A 19,177-nucleotide genomic window follows, 5' to 3' on the forward strand; every position below is an offset into this window, starting at 1 on the left:
AAAAGTTATTTTAAAAAAAATGTGAAATTGATACCAATATAAAATTTTAACACGAATATTTTATGGCATAATTAATAATTCAATTTTAATATAAATATTCAATATGACTAAATAATTCAATAATATAAATAATATAAAATGTGAAATTTAATTTAATAATATAAATAGTAGATATAAATAAAATTATTACTATTTATGTTTAGTGATTTTTTTGGATAATTTTGATTTTTTATTTGAGAGTAAAGGGTGAGAAGTAAATGTTTAGGGGAAAAATAAAAAAGTTTTGGGAATAAAAGTTTGAGGGAAAGTAAATAGGGAGAGTAAAATTTTAGAGGAAAAATATTAAAAAATAAATTGGAGGGGGGAGGGTTTGGATTGGGATAGATGAGAGGTGAGATGGGAAGGGAATAAAAGTTTTAGGGGAAAAGTGGGAGGGAGTAAAAATTTTGGTGGAAAATAAAAGGTTTTGATGGTTTTTGGGAGTAAAATTTTGAGAAAAAATAAATGGGAGAGTAAAATTTTGGTGGGAAATGGATTTTGGGTAGATTGGGGGTTGGGAGGGGAGGGGAGTAAAAATTTTAGGGAGAAAGTGGGAAAGAGTAAAAGTTTTGAGGGAAAAGTAAAAAGGTTTGGGAGTTTAGGGTAAAAATGTAAAATATTATAGTTTGATATTCGAATTATTCGAGTTATTCGAATTCAAAAACTCAACTAGATTCGAACTCGAAATTCGAAAAAAAATTCGAGTTGATTCGAATAACTCGATTAAATCGAATAACTCGACTCATTTAACTCGAAATTTAAATTTTTTTCAATTTTTTCGAATCGAATCAAGTTTTATTCACCCCTACATACAACCATGAAATTTTGTCTATTTCTCAATATAACGTTGAACTGAGGGCGGAAAGTGGATATCCTTTTGACTCGTTTAAAAGTCAACTCTTTTATCTTTGACTTTTCAAGCTTTTGAACATCCTAGTAAAAGACAAAACAGGATATACGAAAAATCTGTCTGAAAATTGTACCAAAATAACATTCTTTTAATTGTACAATTAATTTTATATGATTAATTACAATTTTTATTTTTTTATATTTTAATTAGATATTTTTATTTTTTTAAGTTTAATTTATAAAGATGAACATTTAGGGTCATGTTGAGTGAAAGTTATTAGAGTGGAGTTTAAATATTAACAATTTAAAATGAAATTAGGTTCAAAATAAATTTTCCATGAAAAATATAAATATCAAATTATTAAGGTTGAAGCAAGTGAAAAATATTTCGACTTAACAAAAAAAAGCATATTGCGAAGTAAATTAATCTGGGGTTAGAGGATAATCAATGATAGATTTTGGAATTAAGTTTTGAGGGGTCTAATAAAATTTTTAAAAATTTTAAGAGTTTAGTGATAATTTTAAAGAATTTAAAAGACCTTTAACTATTTTTGTTAAAATGATATAATAAAAAATTTCAAAAATTTAAGGGACCTAATTAAATTTTTTAAAAAATTAAAATAGAAATAAAATTTTCTTATATCATACTTGTGATCAATTTATATCTTATATGGTGTCATATTGTTTTACAATCTACTTAATTTAATCGTATCAACTTGTGTAACTCATTTAATTAATTTTTGTTATCAATTCAACATGCAATATAATATTTTAATATTTTATTTTTAAAATAAGGATAAATAGAAGGAAACTTATAAATTATAAGAAATAAAATAAAATTAATATTTTGAAAAAATGAATGGGAAAATGCATCAACTTGTTTAGTCGAAGTTTTTTAGGGGAAAAAGAAAAATGGGTCATGTCATTTAAAGGAAAGGTATAGGTACAATGGGGTAATTTACCAATAAAAGCCCTTTTTTTCAAAATTTATCGAAATGGGCCAACTATTTAATTATTTACCGGAATGGTCCATTTTCCGCGAAATCGCATCCACGTCAGCGCGATGTCAGGGTACGCGCCAGGAAATCGCGTCCATGTCAGCGCGACTTGCTGACGTGGACAGAAATTGCGCCCTAGAGGACGCGATTTGCTGACGTGGCATGAACAGTTTATGTTTTTTAGCTTGAAAAACTTTGAAAGGCCATAACTTTTGGCTCGGTTGTCCGATTGAGAAGATTTTTTTTTTGATTTCGAATAAATTTTCGAGATCTGCGCGCTGACAAACTTCTTAGAGATGAATAGGGACTAATTTTTAATGTATAATTTGTTAGTTACGAGTATAGGGACTAAAGTGTAATTATTTCAAAATTAGCATGAAATTTTTCTATTTAAGAATATTTGAATGTTATGGCCCATTCCGCGCTGACGTGGACGCGATTTCCGGAAAAATGGCCCATTCCGGTAAATAATAAAAAGAATCGGCCCATTTCGGTAAATTTTGAAAAAAAAACGGCTTTTATTGATAAATTACCCGGTACAATGTAAGTGTTATCATGGGCGGTGTATTTATTTGTGATTAGTATAAAAATAATGGTGGTAGTAAAATTAAATATTATAACGTGAGACAAAAAAAAGTTAAACGCATAACACTGAAAATAAATGCCCATCCAGATAAGCCTTAAGTCGTTTTTCTAATCACCGAAGAAACATAAACTTAATATTAATATTAGATTCAATCCTTAAATAATTAAAATTTTTCAACTACGAAGAATTATTAATTTGACATTAAAAATAAAAATTTAGATATATAGATAAAATTTATTAATGTTTATTATCAATCCAAGTCTATACAAATATATATATTCATCTTGAAATATTTTTTTTATTTAAAATGTTGAAAAATATTTATCAATACATTTTGTTATAACAACTAAGTTACAAAAACGGTTGATATAAATTATAGTAGCAGTTCACATTGTGTATGGTGTTGAAATCAACTGAAAATTAAGATTTAGGATCATGTTTTAGTAGAGTGATCGATTAATATAGTTGATCTCTTGTATTGTGTGCCATGTCCCATTAATGTTGGAAAATGAGAGATTTACAGGAGAATGGGGGATTTGGAGTAGGTATCTCGTAACATGATTGTCTTATTAGTATTGTCTAATTTAGGCTTGGGTTAAAATATGGTTTAGATGTACCTTGATGCGGAGTTTATATGATTGGAAAGTCGAAAGAATTAATAAGATTGGACCTGATCTGACAATTAGTATTGATGGCATTGAGATGATGTGTAGGCGTGAGGGTCTAACATATTTTATAATATATATTTATATATATATATAGTGAACAGTAATTTGAATTTAGAGGTGATCATGGGTTGGGTTACCCCGCCCGGCCCGACGGTCCACCCGAAAAATGGGAGGGTTCGGGTAAAAATATAGGCCCAAAATATAGGTTTGGGCAAAAAAGAAGGCCTGTTTAGAAAATAGGTCGAGCCTCAAGTAAAACTTTTTTAGCCCGGGCCCAGCCCGAATTATATATTAAATATATATATTTTATTTTTAATCAAATATACTTTTTAAATTTTAATATGCTATTTTCTTTTTAAAATATTCTATTTTGGTGTTGTAAAATTTAATATGGGCTGAGTCTGGCCTAGATTGGGCTTAGCAATTTTCTTTTGGGTCGGGCTTGGACAAATTTTTAGGCCCATATTTCGGGCCGATCTGGGCCCGGCCTATGATCACCTCTATTTGAATTGGATTGATTCGAATAATTAAAAAACTATTTAAAATATGATTTAACTCAATTCACGATGTTAAAATTGTACTAGGGTTGAGTCTTAATCCATGACAAAATGCATATGAAGCTTTGGAATTATTGGTTAAGGTAAAGATTTCGGGTAATGTTGTTTGAACCGGATTGGATTGATTGGTCAGATCGGTTGAAATATCAATTTAAACAAAGACATTCAGCCGGTTGACCCGAGAATCGGTACGAACCGATTGATCTTTATTTTCAATGTTTTTTAATATTTTTATTTTAATGATTTATTTAATCAAATCTGTTGGACCGTTCGAACTGACAAATTGATGGCATATCTACTTAAATACCTAAATTTGAAATTGTAATTAGCTCTGTGAAGTTTCTTTGTACAATCTCATTATAGGTTTTGATCATATCTGTTCTTTTTTTTTCTTTTAGCACAATGCCCAGTTAAACTAGGTATAGCCCTTTCTCAACCAATAAATAGAAAGGCAATACGCTTTAGCGCACTCGAATCTACGTCCTCCTGCATTGACAACAGTATCTATATTAATCAAATTAACACTCAATCAACATTACTTCCCTGAATTAAATAAATTTCTAGCCACGTTAGCATGCTTTATTCTTTTTGTTAAATTCAAAGAAATTTAGGTTTATTGTTGACTGAAATAATAATATAAAGCTAAATCAACGATAAGAAGACATCACATGGGCTGGGGAGATATGAACTTGTCTTCCACGTAATTCTTGGTAATCAAAGACAAATTTTTCATTCAATTTATGCTTTTCTTCCTTCGCATCTAACAATGATTGGGCCTTGCTTGGATGTATTAGAGTGTATAGAAATTTAACCATATTTGATCAACTAATAATATTGTTTTGGTCAAATTCTGCTACTAGTCCATGTATTCTATGTAAGTTATGGATTTAGTCCATATACTTTGATTTGGTCCATTTTAGTTTTTTTTTTCCTTACTTTTCAAATTGATCAAATTTAGTCCTTATACTTTTGGAATTTTGGAATTTTAGTCTTAGTTTAAATGGTAGCAATTAAATGCATCTAGTTAAATTATGTGATTAGTTTTATAAAATGCGTCGAGTTGAGTTTTACAATTCGAATAACTCGAATAATTGAAATAACAAATTGGTATAAATACCCTTTGGTTCTTGTCAATTTCTAAAATGTACAAATTGGTCTCTCTCAACAAAAAAATAATACAAAATATTTATAAAAACCCCCAAATTTTATATTTTTTAAAACCAAAAATTCCAAAAAAAAAAGTAATTATTTTTAAAAAATTTCCAAAATAATAATTTTGATGACCTAAACAAGTAAATTACGAATTCAATTTTATTATACTAAAGTATCTTAAATTTTTTTCTTATTTTCTTTTGGAAGAGTTTGCGAATACATATGGTTTTAAATTTACGTGTCTAACATGGATTTTATTTTGACATTTTTTATTTTTTAATTTAACTTGAACAATTTCACTTAACTTGATGCGGAAAGAAAATAAAATAAAATTAAGATGATAAAATAACACTCATTAACTCAACTAATTCAAAAATTTTCACTCGATTCGACGAAAGCTCACTCCTACTGACAATAAGATTAATTTTGATGAGAATAAAAATAAAATAATATTAAAATTAAGTATTGTAGCAATCACATCGAATACTATAATTATGAAATAGTTGGTCATGAAAAGATGTTGTTTATAAACAAATGCAAGACGAGACAAGAACGATGGATTAGATGCAGGGTTCTTTGTGGATTGGATTTCAAGTTCCTTTTGGGCTCCTATCATTTGCTGTTGGTTTTGTCTTTTGCTTTGATGGATCCGTTTTGTTGTAACTTTTGTACGAAAAGTAATTATATCTGATGTAATTAAATTATTAGTAAGTTTATATATTAATTATTTAACTTTAAAAAGTTATAAAATAATTATTGAATTATTCTAAAATTTTTATTTAAGTTACGGAGTTGTTAAAATCATTGTTATACAACTTTCTATGTTTGCACTGTCTGCAATAATTAAAAACTATTATTTCACTTCTCTTATATAGTTCATTTTTTTCATAAAATAGCTTTGAACGTCACGGATTTACGAATCAAAATTCAAATAGATTTTTCCATTGATCTCCGATACTGATTGTTAGATCGATTTGGGTCTAAGTTGGTATGCTCTGCTATTTTCGATGGGTACTAACCCATCGAATCATCACTTGGATCTTTTTAGCTGGTAAAAGAAAAAACTTAATAATCCAGTGACTTAAATAAAAAAATTCAAAAAGTTTAGTGACTTAAATGAAAACTTTTGAATAGTTTAGTTGTTATTTTGTAGCTTTTTCAAGGTGAGTGACCAAAATATAAAGTTATTAATAGTTTAGTGACATCAGATGTAGTTTACCCTTTATGAATTATGTATTTAGCATAAAAATAGGTTAAAATATAATTAAAATCTCTGTACTTTTTGTACATTTGAAATTTATTTCTCTACGCCTATTTAAATAAATTTAATCCATGTACTTTTAGAATTTAGAAGTTCAAGCCTAGTTGTTAACATTTTTAAAATCCATTTGTTAAATTCAAGTTCATTATAACGTCAAATTTTTTTACACAGTAGCCATGTAATTTTTTTTAGTGTGTTACACAAATGAATTTAACTAAATAATTTTAATGGGATAAATAATTGGACTTAAATTTTAAAATATAAAAAATAAAGAGAATAAATTTCATAAATTAAAAATAAAAAAGACTAAATTTTAAATATACAAAAAGTTCTAACCTTAAAAAAAATATAGAAAGAGAGAGACTAGCCGTAGCTGACACCACACAAAAACAATGGCCATGACGTGTAAAGGGTATATAAAGACTAGTTGACACCACATAAGGATCAAAATGATCAATGGCCATGACGTGTATCTATATGATGTAAAGTTTTGCATTTCACTTGATCTTTACCATGACTTTTTTGTTTTTCTCTTTTTGTCACCGACAATAAAAGTTACAAAATAGTACTCAATTATTAATATATTTTTTATCACTTAATTATAAAAATTTATAAAATAGTTATTTAACTATTCAATTTTATTTTGTTAGTCACCAGTTGGTTAATCTAAAAATAGAAACATATAAAAATCTAATATAGTTGAGTAAAAAAAAAAGTCAATTTGTTTTTTTAATGAAAATGATGATTAAAATATTAATTTTTAAACAACTTGTATGTTAATCCACTTACATATCATATTAACATATCATCATTTGTCTTATTTTTCATGTCAAAAATGATTCAAAAATTATAAAAACAACCAAAACTAAAATTAAAAAAAATATAAAAAGTTCATAAAAATTTTAAAAAAATAGTATAGAGTACACATAGATTGTCATGTAGATTTTCGTATTTGAAAAATTAACATTTTAGTTAATATTTTTGTTAAAAAATTCATTTGGACTCTTTTTCAAAAAATTGATGACCAAATTTGACTCTTTTTAAAATATTGAGGATCAAATTTAACTAAAAAAAGACCAATTTAACAAAAAAAATATAAATACTAAGGGCTAAATTTAACATTATACCTTTAATTTTTAATATTTTAGTTAATTAATTAATATAACCAGATATAAAATGAAGGTCTTTTTTGTAAAAGGAATCTTTGGACCTTTCCTGGTCGACACGTGGATCAATTTTCTTTTGCATTATATATGAAAATAGTTAAATTTCAATTTTAGTCCATATGCAATACTTAAATTTAAAAATTATATAACAATGGTAAAATTTTAAATTTTAACCTATGTGTTACACTAGAATTTAAAATTTGATGTTTATACTTTAAATTTTTTTTAGGTAATTCCATATCTTAATTTTTACAATGTTGTTGATTAACCTAAATATTTTATTTTGATTAAATGCTAATTTAACTTTTAAAAGTTAACATCGTTAAAATTATTTGTTAAATTCAACTTTATTTCAATATTTTTGGTTACATGGCTGCTAGTTGGTGGCGGAGCATAGTGGAGACCTAGAGGCCTCTTTAAAATGGTAAAATTTTAATTTAGGCTATTTATAATTTATAAAGTTTTAAATTAGTAATAGTAAAATTATACTTTGACCCCCCAAAATGATAAAAATTTAATTGAACTTTTTAAAAATTATAAAGATATAGGCTATTAAAAAGATGAAATTACATTTTTACTATCGTAAAAATATACAATTTAATTTCGGTTCCCAAAATAAATTTCTGACTCCGCCACTGATGGCTACTAAATGAATATATATTTTTAATTTTAAAAATTCACATTATTAAATTTAATAAAAGAATTTAAAGATATTAACAATTAGTTTTTTTAAAATTTTAAAAATAAATAAAGCAAACTAAATTTTAAATATATAAAAATAATTGATAATGAACTTAACTGTGTTTTAATACCCAAATATTTATTTTATAATTTATCTAAAAATAATTAATAAATAGTCTAAGTACGATAAAATTCATATTAGTTAAATAATTGACGTATAGGTAGGCAAAATGACATGCTTTAATACTTTCGTATCTTACCTGAAATTTGAGACCTTCTAGATGCACAATAATCCACCCAACATGTTTCCCACATCTTTTTTTCATTAATTTATTTTGTTTTTATTTTATTAACTAATAATGTTAAATTTTATAAAAATATTTCATTTACCACTAGATGTGTCCACCCAACATGTCTCTCACATCTTTTTTTATTAATTTATTTTGTTTTTATCTTATTAATTAATAAAAGTTAAATTTTATAAAAAAAACATTTACACTAAAGGTGCCAAATTATATATTATATAATTAAATTTTAATTTAAAATATTTTTTATTCTTTAAGTTATATTAGGATCAAAGTCGAACTAGTCCAAAGTGTAAAAGTCCTTGTCCAAGCTTGACTCGAGTCGGGCTGGATGGATTATCCAACCTTTGGATGGTTTATTTATCCCATACCTTTTACAAATTTAGTTTACATACTATAATTTATAGCTTTAGTCCTTTATTTTTTAAATTATGTATTTTACAGGTTAATATATTGATTGGTATTCGAGTTTGGTTTTAATATTCAATTTGATATTTGTAATTTTTTCGTCCCAATTTGGTATTTAAGTTCGGTTTCAACATTCAAATTGGTTTATAAGAATTTTCAATTTGATACTTGATTTTTTTGTTCCAATTAATCACTCGAGTTTGGATTTATTAACAATTTAGTACTTGAGTTTTTTGTTTCAATTAAGTATCTATGTTTTTTTACTAGAATATATGTTTCAAATATTCATTAAGCTACATCATGCCGTTTGACTTAGATACCAAATTGAACATTGAAATCAAACTCATATACCAAATGATATATTAACCCTAAAACTAACGTTTTCATGTTAATTTGGATTATTTTTTAAAACGACATATACATCTTAATAATTTTATACAATTAAATATTTTGTTGCATATAAAAAAAATAAAAAGGAGATTAAGTTATAATATTTTCTAGAGAAATTTTAAATTTATACGGGAATTTTAATTTAACGAGAAACGTGATGTATGAACTTTTATTTGCTACAATTATACACATAAGCATTTTATTTTAATTCAATTGTATATATTTTAATACATATATTACTTTTTATGTTAGATAAATACAATTATTTTTGTATGCAATATTCAAACATAAAACGATACTTAATTAATAACAGTGTCAGTAATTTATGAAATTAGAAATAATTCAAATTCAAAAAAATTCAGGGGTGAATCTAGGCGTTGGGCAGGGGCCTCGGTTGAGGTGCTCATGGGCCGGGAGGCTCGGCCCGGCCTGACGGCCCGTCCGAAATATGGGAGGGTTTGGGTAAAAATATATGCTCGAAATATGGGCTTGGGCAAAAAAACGAGGCCCGTTTAAAAAATGGGCCGGGCCTTAGGCACCACTTTTTTGGCCCGGGCCCGGCCCGATATAATAAATATATTTATTTTTTAATTTTTTTTAATTTTTTTAATTTTAAAATATTTTTAAAATACTTTTTTTTTTATTTTTTATTTTAAAATATTTTTAAAATACTTTTTTTAATTTTTAAAATAAAAATTTGGTATTTATTAAAAAAATGGGCCGGGCCGGTCCAGGGCTTATGATTTTTCCTGGGCCGGGCCTGGGCAAAATTTTAGGCCCATATTTCGGGCCGGGCCTAGGACCTGGGCCAAAATTTTTTACGGGCCCGGCCCGGCCTATGAGCACCTCTAGGCCTCGGTCCCCCTAAAATAATTTTTTTTCTATTTTGGTCCTTTAAAATTTTTAAAAATTTTAAATGAGTAAAGATAAAATTATACTTTGGCCCCTAAAAATGATACAATTTTGATTTAATCTTTTAAAAATTATATTTTTACTATTGTAAAAATTACAATTTAATTTTGGCCCCTAAAAAATTTTTGTGGCTTCACCCACAAAAATTTATATACTTAAAAAAAATCATATATCATAATGTATACTCAACCAAAGTTTAAGTGCAATTTTGGAATTTATCTCTTTTTACAACTGTATAGAAAATACTAAAATAACTATGGTATATACAACGGAGTTAACTGAAAAAAGGTCGACTTCAAGACGCAGGACTAAAAATAATCAAAATTATAATGGAGGCACTAAATCTACTAAAAACATATAGTACAAGCACCTTTTAGAAAATTTAAATTATAATGAAGTACTAAATCTATCAAAAAATATAGTATAAGGACCTTTTATAGAATTTTACCTTTTTATTATTCCAAAGAAAAATTAAAAAAATTGCATTTCAGAAAAATCCAAATCCTGCTCTCGTTGTCCATTCTCCTCCTCTCAAAGCTTCTGGATCCCAGTTCCATCACATTTTCAACATTCGATCTTCAATTCATCAGATCCAACAAAATTCACAAAATAGAAGTTCTCCGATTTTTAGTTAATAAAAGCTCGAAGTTATGGCGACGGAGCAATTGATGCCAGGTGGCGGTTTCCGGCACTTCCAGATGCAATCGGATACTTTACCGTCGATGATGTCATCGTTTTTCTCGTTTGCTCCAGGTGTCACCCCTGAAGCAACTCGGATTTTCGACGAGTTACCTAAAGCTTCCATAGTCTCTGTCTCCAGACCTGACGCCGGCGATATCAGTCCCATGCTCTTATCTTACACTATGGAATTCCAATACAAACAAGTTAGTTTTTAGCTTCATTATTCAATTAGAAGATCTTAACCGCTTGCTTTCTTTTTTTTATGTATATATTTAGTAATTTGTTCATTTTTATTCTTCAGTTTAGGTGGCAGTTATTGAAGAAAGCTTCAGACGTTTTCTACCTACACTTTGCTTTGAAGAAACGATTGTTTATTGAAGAAATTCACGAGAAGCAGGAACAGGTGCGTAGATGAAACGACAAGTTTTAACCGTGTTTTGCTGCAATTTGAATTTTCTTTTAATAAGCAACTCTTTGAGTCTGAAGGTTTAAGATTCGAATGTGTTTTTCACACTGAATATTATTACATTAAAGGTTAAAGAATGGCTTCAAAATCTAGGAATAGGAGATCATCCGCCAGTTGTTCACGATGATGATGAACGGGATGATGATGCAGTTCCTTTACATCATGACGAAAGTGCTAAAAATAGGTGATTGTTATTGGCACGAATTTTCTGAAAAGGAAGACAAAATTTAATTATGTGTGCTTACATAGCTCGCAAGCTACTCGAGTTCGATTAAAAAAAACTCGAATTCAAGTCATTAATCGAGTCGAGCTCAAGTAATCGATTGGGCTGAATTGGAGCTTAGTAATACTTAGCTTGAATAGCTCATGAGCTTTATCGAGCTTTTCGTTTTTAATATATATTTTAAATATTTTTTATATTATTAAATTACATTATTGCCCATAATATATATTATTAACCCTAAGCTTAAGCTTAATTATTGAACTGAGTTCAAACATGAGCTTGAATATACAACCTTAATTGAGCTCGAGTTTGAGCTTGACTATGAAGATTGATAAACGAGCTTAATCGAGCTTGAGCTTGAGTAGCTTGATTATATCTTGAGCTGAGTTTGAGCTTAAAAATAAATGTTTGATCGAGCTTGAGCCAAGTATTGAGCTCTGAATTTTGAGTTGAGCTCGAGCTTGAGCTTGCCAGTATTCGGGCTTGGCTCAACTCGATCACACCTCTAGTGCCTACTAGTCTTTTTTATTTTCTTTTGTTTTTTCTATGCAGAGATGTTCCATCCAGTGCTGCTCTTCCAGTTATTAGACCAGCCTTGGGAAGGCAGTCATCAATATCGGACAGGGCAAAGGTTGCAATGCAAGAATACTTGAACCACTTTCTTGGAAATATGGATATTGTTAATTCTCGAGAGGTATGCATTCCTAAACATGGAGATGTGATATTACGATGTGTTCATGGCAATCATTTTTGGTTCAGTTATGTTTGTCTTCATAGGTTTTAGACCAAGTTCTGCGCTTTCCTTTTTTCATGCAACAATCATGAAGTAGATTAAGCCTCCTAACTGCTGGTTCAGTAAGCTTTCAGTCTGTCAGTTACTAAATTGATAGGATTATGCATTTTGTAGTCATAGGTCTTAGTTCAACTTCTGTAGATTTACTCTTTGAACTTGGAACTTGGAATGTGGTCCGTAACTACTATGTTTTGAGTTTCAATTTGCGTTGTGTCCCTATTTTATTGTTTGTTGCATTAGTATCTTGTCTAGTTTCTTGTAGGTTTGCAAGTTTTTGGAGGTTTCAAAATTGTCGTTTTCACCAGAGTATGGCCCTAAGCTAAAGGAAGCGTATGTAATGGTGAAGCATCTACCAAAAATTGCCAAGAATGACGACTCTGATAGATGCTGTGCATGTCATTGGTTCAATTGCTGTAATGACAACTGGCAAAAGGTAACGTGACCTAATTTCTGAAAGTTTGGGGTATATTCAATTTATAATGCATTTCTTTCAGTGCCCATGCTGCTCTTGCATGCGGTGCAACAAATACTAGCCACTTTTTTTCTGTGTCTATCTTGGGGTGGGAGAAAAACTGGCATGATAGTGTTCATCTTTTGTGCTTCTGCAAGTGGTATCACTTAGTAAGCTGTGCTTTGTGATACAGAATATGCATAGGGATCTCTTACTGTCCCTTAAAGGGTGAGATATGTTGAACGGTAGAAGATTATAGGATTTTGTGGAGAGGATTATAAAGATGGGTTAATGGGTATCATATGTTGGTTCTTATGCTCTTGAGAGCTTTGGAGTTGTCTCCTACCTTGCAAAAAAATTCAGATTTCTTTTGCCCTAGTCTTGCTGTATAGACAAATCACTAGTCAGACCATAATTCTCCTTTTCCATCATTTTGGGTATTTTCTCATTTTAGTCGATTTGAAGGACCCATCTTTTTCTGTTCTCATTTGTAATGATTATTTACAGGTGTGGGCTGTACTGAAACCTGGATTCTTGGCCTTGCTGGAAGATCCTTTTAATGCCAAACCTCTAGATATTATTGTTTTTGATGTATTACCAGCCTCAGATGGTAATGGTGAGGGCCGGGTATCATTAGCAGAAGAAGTAAAGGAACGTAACCCTTTACGCCATTCTTTTAAGGTCAGTAGAATACTGCTGTCGATTTTTTTTCCTGCTGATGGGAATAATATTTTATTTAACATTGCCATGTTAAAGTTTATGGCACTGCTGCTCATATTCAATGACCTTTTATTGTTACTTTATTTTCTCATTGTGATTTGGATAAGAATATAAAATCCCGAACAAAAAAATTTATTGCATTAGAAAACCTCTGGTGATACTCCTGCTATTTTAAATTTAATTCTAAAACATGATCAGTAACCTTTATTAACATGACATTAATTTCAAACATTTAGGGCCTAGATAAATGTGTCGATTTTCTGGACAGTTTTTTTAGGGTGTTGGCTTTCTTTCTACACATTAAATGAACTATTTATCGCTGTGATGACGGGTTAAGTTGTATGTCTGATGTATATATCTAGAGAAATTCACTTTCTAACAGATGATTGGGAACTTCAAAAGGTCACATGTGGAGTCCGCAGTATAAAGTTAAGAACGAAGAGTAGTGCTAAAGTTAAAGATTGGGTTGCTGCTATTAATGATGCTGGGTTTAGGCCTCCTGAAGGCTGGTGTCATCCTCATCGCTTTGGCTCTTTTGCTCCTCCAAGGGGTTTGACAGAAGATGGTAGTCAGGCGCAATGGTTCATAGATGGTATGGCTGCTTTTGATGCAATAGCTTCAGCAATTGAGGATGCTAAATCAGAGGTCTGTCCTTTCTGCTCTTGCATTCTTGCATGTTGAAATGGGTTGTGTCCAAATCTGCTCTTTAGCATAAAACCTGTTGTATGATTTAAAAATTTATGCAGATATTTATTTGTGGCTGGTGGCTTTGCCCAGAATTGTATCTACGCCGCCCTTTTCGTGAGCAGGCATCCTCCAGGCTCGATTCTTTGCTTGAAGCCAAAGCTAAGCAAGGGGTCCAGGTATTGTAATATTTGGTTTATTTATTAAAAGTCTTGTTTCATTAATAAGTCTTTTTTTGTCAACTAAAAATGGATGTTGAATTATTTATCATCTTCTGATGGCTGTGTATACAAATGTACATGAATTATGACTCATAAATGAAGGCTTGCGTGTTCACAATGTATTACTTTTTTCTCCAATCCATTTTGTCTTCAATGAGCTCAGTCACTATTTGATGGTTGAAGACTTATTTTTTTTATTTTGAACCCTTTAAATTCTCAACCTTATCTAACTATTGCATACGTGTTCATTCTTCTTCTTCTTCTTTTCAAAAAGATCTGTTTTGACAGTTCTGCTATTTAGATCACTCTTCAATCCTGACGTGAAAATGCTAAATGTATCTATGACTGCAGATATACATCCTTCTCTACAAAGAACTTGCCCTTGCTTTGAAGATCAACAGTGTCTATAGCAAGAGAAAGCTTCTTAGCATTCACGAGAATGTGAGGGTATTGCGATATCCAGATCACTTCTCTGCTGGTGTCTATCTATGGTATGCATTACTTGGAGAATTGGGTGTGCACTGGCATTTTACTTTTATATTTCAGACTTTGACATGTATTTCTTTTACCTGTAGGTCCCACCATGAAAAGCTTGTGATTGTTGATTACCAAATTTGTTTCATTGGTGGACTTGATTTATGCTTTGGTCGCTATGACACATTTGAACACAAGGTGGGCGATAATCCTCCCCTAGTATGGCCTGGAAAAGACTACTATAACCCGCGGTAATCTTTTAGTAAGCAAAGATTCTCCTCAATTTTTGAGAAATTTGTTTAGAAGTTGACTTACATTCTTTTTAACCTTTCCTGAACTTGTCACATTTCAGTTGTCATAAGTTATAATATGCTTATTTTATACACATTTCGATTTTGTATATAGAGATCACAAGTTCAAAACTTTCAAGATTTTGTGACTGCGTATTCAGTGCTCTCCCCCCGCCCCTCTTCTTCCTTTTTCTATAATGTTCTTGAATATGAGTTGGTTTGGAGCTGTTGTAGTATAACAGATGAAACACATTTCATTTTCACAGGGAATCTGAACCTAATTCATGGGAAGATACTATGAAAGATGAGTTGGATCGAGGAAAATTTCCTCGAATGCCTTGGCATGATGTCCATTGTGCACTCTGGGGACCACCTTGTCGTGATGTAGCACGACATTTTGTTCAGCGCTGGAATTATGCGAAGGTTATTTTATAAAATTAATATAGTTAACTGTAAAAATGCTGTAACTTTGTTATTAAGAATAATCTGCTGTTTCCTTTTCCAGAGAAATAAAGCTCTGTATGAAGAAGCAATTCCACTACTCATGCCTCATCATCATATGGTGATTCCACATTATATGGGAAGAAGCAAAGAGATTGAAATTGAGGGCAAGAGCGTTTTGGACAACACCGAAGACATCGACAGAGAGGATTACTTTTGTTCTAGATCAGCTGTACAAGATATTCCTCTACTTTTGCCTCAAGAGGCTGAGTTGGATAATTGCAATGGGTTTCCAAAATCTAATGCGTTGGATTCTACTGCCGGTACAAGTGTTTCTTTTGCTTTCCGAAAGTCCAAAATAGAACCAGCAGTCACAGACACACCCATGAAGGGCTTTGTTGATGACCCTGACTCCTTGGATCTTCGTATGGAAAGATCTTCAGATGTAAAAAGGAAGCTTGGAAGCAAAGCTGCAGACCCAGAATGGTGGGAAACACAGGAACGAGGTGATCAAGTTGGTTTTGTAGATGAAGCTGGACAGGTTGGTCCCCGAACTTCATGTCGTTGTCAGGTGGGTTGTTTCTCATCAAGACTTTTACAAGTTTTGCATCTGGGTCAGAATTTTCATTTTATTACTTTGATATCCCAAATCTTCAGTCTTATTTCATTAAGTGCATAAAAAAATCATTGAAATTTAGGTCGTATACTTTGTTGAACAGCATATTTACATGATAGAAATAAAAAATTATAATGATAGGAAAAACGGAGTGATGTCTCTGGTCATAATATTGGTTCAAGCCATCAGTACTGTGCTTTTGCAGCCCATGAAGCTCTTTTGTGCAACTATGATATGAATGCAATCTGTTATTATTCCTATTGTTCAGTTTGACTTTCTTTTTCATTTCAAGAGATATTTTCAACTTATTAAGTGGTGTGAATCAACGATGATCTATAAATTTCAGATTATACGAAGTGTCAGTCAATGGTCTGCTGGAACCAGCCAAGTAGAAGAAAGCATTCACTGTGCTTATTGCTCCCTCATTGAGAAAGCGGAACACTTTGTTTACATTGAGGTACGTGCTTCATCTCTCAATCTTTTTTATTTTCAGTTCACTACAAATCATATAATCACACGGATTACCATCCTCCTGTTGCTTCATTTTTTTCCAGAACCAATTTTTTATATCAGGCCTCTCTGGGGATGAAATTATTCGGAATCGTGTTTTAGAAGCATTGTACCGGCGTATTATGCGAGCTTACAATGATAAGAAGTGTTTCAGGGTTATTATAGTCATACCACTGCTTCCCGGTTTCCAGGTTGTAAATATTGGTAACTTTCTTTTACTTTGGAGTTCAGACATTAGTATTATGTTTGAACTGATTTTTTAAGTTTTAACAGGGTGGCCTTGATGATGCTGGTGCGGCATCTGTGAGAGCTATAATGCATTGGCAATACCGAACCATTTGCCGAGGACAGAATTCAATATTGCATAAACTTCATAAAGTTCTTGGTCCTAAAACTCATGATTACATATCTTTCTATGGCCTTAGATCGTATGGTAAACTTTTCGATCACGGTCCTGTGGCTACAAGTCCGGTATGTTCGCCTTCTCTGTACAATTCTCTTTTCCGTGGTATAGTATCATGTCATAGCACTTAACGATGAAAGTTCAGCATGTAGCATGTACGTGTTTGATGATATATTTGTTCCCTGCTATTTCTCCAGGTATATGTGCATAGTAAAATCATGTTAATTGATGACTCTAAAGCCTTAATTGGATCTGCAAATATTAATGACAGAAGTTTACTTGGCTCTAGAGATTCAGAGGTACCTCCGCATTCCAGATTAGTTTTAACTTTTTTCTGTGAAAACTAACATATCTGTATTACTTCTCCAAGAAACTTGATGTTAATTAATATTTTCAGATCGGTGTGCTTATCGAAGACAAAGAATTAGTTGATTCGCGGATGGGAGGAAATCCATGGAAGGTTGGAAAATTCACTTTGAGTCTTCGCCTCTCATTATGGTCCGAACATCTTGATCTTCGTAAAGGAGAGGTTTGACAGGCTCCATCTACTGTTTACCTATTTTAAATTCTGATTATGATCATCTAACTGGACTTCGAGATTGGTCATACGGTATTTACAGTCTTTCATGTGATTCAACTGATATATGTGTTCTTCCATTCCACCTCAGATAAATCAAATAATCGATCCCATTAGTGATTCGAGTTATAAAGAGATATGGGTTGCAACTGCAAAGGTAAGAACTGGACTTTTATGTTTCTTTAGTAGTTTTGCATTTTATTTGCTGAAATGCTCGGATTAAAAGAAATCAGATGTAAAATGATTTACGAACCTATGTTACTTGGAGGTGTGAGTGTTGGATATAGATATGATCAGTTTTTTTTTTTCCAAGTATTGGGATGGTCTTGTGTCAGAGATGAATGTCGGACACAAGTACTTAAATGAAAAGTCAAAGTAATTGAAACTGCTCAATAACATGATACTGTCATATTATATAACAGATGAATACAACAATCTACCAGGATGTCTTTGCCTGTGTCCCAAATGATATCATACATTCCCGGTACCATATCTCTTTCGTACTCTTTTCCTTTTCTCTTCAGTTATCCTATTATTGAGATTTAACCTGATGGACGATAACCTGCAGGCTTACGCTCCGACAAAGCCTTACCTTTTGGAAGGAAAGACTTGGTCACACTACAATTGATTTAGGAATAGCCCCTAAGAAATTAGAATCATACCACAACGGAGATATCAAACAAACAGATCCAATGGATAGATTAAAGTCGGTACGAGGACATCTTGTTTCTTTCCCTTTGGATTTCATGTGCAATGAAGATTTAAGACCTGTGTTTAATGAGAGTGAATATTATGCATCCCCTCAAGTTTTTCATTAAGTAGGGAGATCATAGAAAGCCCGGTTTTTTCGATTTTTCGCATCCATTGCATACGATTCCTCTTTAACCTTTTTTCTCCAACAAAGCCAGGTTTGAACCAAGCTTTCTCCTTCAGCAACTCCGACCTCACCACCATTTTTGAAGGTTGAAAATTTTTCCTTTTTTCTTTTTTTGGATATAATTAGTGTTTGGTAGACCTGGCAATTCGTGTATTAATATAGTGTACGTATATTATGTCATGTCATAATTGTGTTTAAGGTATTTTATAGATTTGGGCATACATGTGTTCATATTGTTTTTTAGTTAGTCGTGTAATTTGTGAAAGTACATAAAAAGCCATGTATTTGGAGATTTTTAATTTATTTGAATTTCAATGTGAATGATTTAGTAAAGAATTATTTAAAAATTAATCATATTATATTTTTATAAAATAAATAATTAAATTATCTCCATAAATAAATATTTCGTAACCTAAATTGAAAATATTCTTGTAATATCAACGGGACCTTGTATTCTTATTTGGTCAAGCTTGATGGTTATGTTTTGTTATCAGTGAAATTTGTTGATTAAATTTACTTTTGGTCCTTTTTCTTAATTCAAAATTTTAGATTTGGTTGGGTCAAATTTTATTATTAGTTTTATACTAGCATAAATTGTAGATGTAGTCTTTATTATTCAATTTAATTATTTTTAATTTTTATGTATTTTAAATTCTGAAATGATAGACATAAAATCGATTTAACTAAACTCTGCTTTTCTTGAGTATCATATAAAAATAGTAAATTAATATGACATTAAACGTGAGATAATAAATTTTTTATATAAAATTTCAAAAAT

At 30.7% G+C, this 19,177-nt stretch overlaps 1 protein-coding gene across 3 annotated transcripts; it reads left to right on the forward strand.

The window, feature by feature from the left end:
• The first annotated feature begins 10,293 nt into the window (after positions 1–10,293).
• Positions 10,294–18,720, forward strand: LOC121213723 (phospholipase D zeta 1). 3 transcript variants are annotated; one of them, XM_041086723.1, is made up of 20 exons: positions 10,294–10,856; positions 10,955–11,056; positions 11,188–11,303; positions 11,895–12,036; positions 12,398–12,568; positions 13,094–13,267; positions 13,709–13,951; positions 14,053–14,169; positions 14,563–14,702; positions 14,787–14,936; positions 15,242–15,398; positions 15,481–15,987; positions 16,379–16,489; positions 16,587–16,733; positions 16,816–17,013; positions 17,143–17,244; positions 17,343–17,474; positions 17,614–17,679; positions 17,945–18,006; positions 18,091–18,720. In XM_041086723.1, exons 1-20 carry the CDS (start codon positions 10,623–10,625, stop codon positions 18,338–18,340), a joined length of 3,321 nt encoding a protein of 1,106 aa, XP_040942657.1. In that variant the 5' UTR covers positions 10,294–10,622; the 3' UTR covers positions 18,341–18,720. The 3 variants fall into 3 exon arrangements, with proteins under 3 accessions (XP_040942657.1, XP_040942658.1, XP_040942659.1); XM_041086724.1 differs by lacking the exon at positions 10,294–10,856 and having other exon boundaries at positions 11,213–11,303; XM_041086725.1 differs by lacking the exons at positions 10,294–10,856; positions 11,188–11,303.
• Positions 18,721–19,177: the final 457 nt, after the last annotated feature.

Source organism: Gossypium hirsutum, chromosome D01 (assembly GCF_007990345.1).
Source record: "Gossypium hirsutum isolate 1008001.06 chromosome D01, Gossypium_hirsutum_v2.1, whole genome shotgun sequence".
Taxonomy (NCBI): domain Eukaryota; kingdom Viridiplantae; phylum Streptophyta; class Magnoliopsida; order Malvales; family Malvaceae; genus Gossypium; species Gossypium hirsutum.

What these genes read in the sequence shown, in the direction of transcription:
- LOC121213723 (XM_041086723.1), top strand. Translation starts at nt 10,623, where the DNA reads ATGGCGACGGAGCAATTGATGCCAGGTGGCGGTTTCCGGCACTTCCAG. An exon ending in CTTTACGCCATTCTTTTAAG is followed by an intron (nt 13,268 to 13,708) that starts GTCAGTAGAATA and finishes GAACTTCAAAAG; the next exon opens with GTCACATGTGGAGTCCGCAG. An exon ending in TCTGCTGGTGTCTATCTATG is followed by an intron (nt 14,703 to 14,786) that starts GTATGCATTACT and finishes TTTTACCTGTAG; the next exon opens with GTCCCACCATGAAAAGCTTG.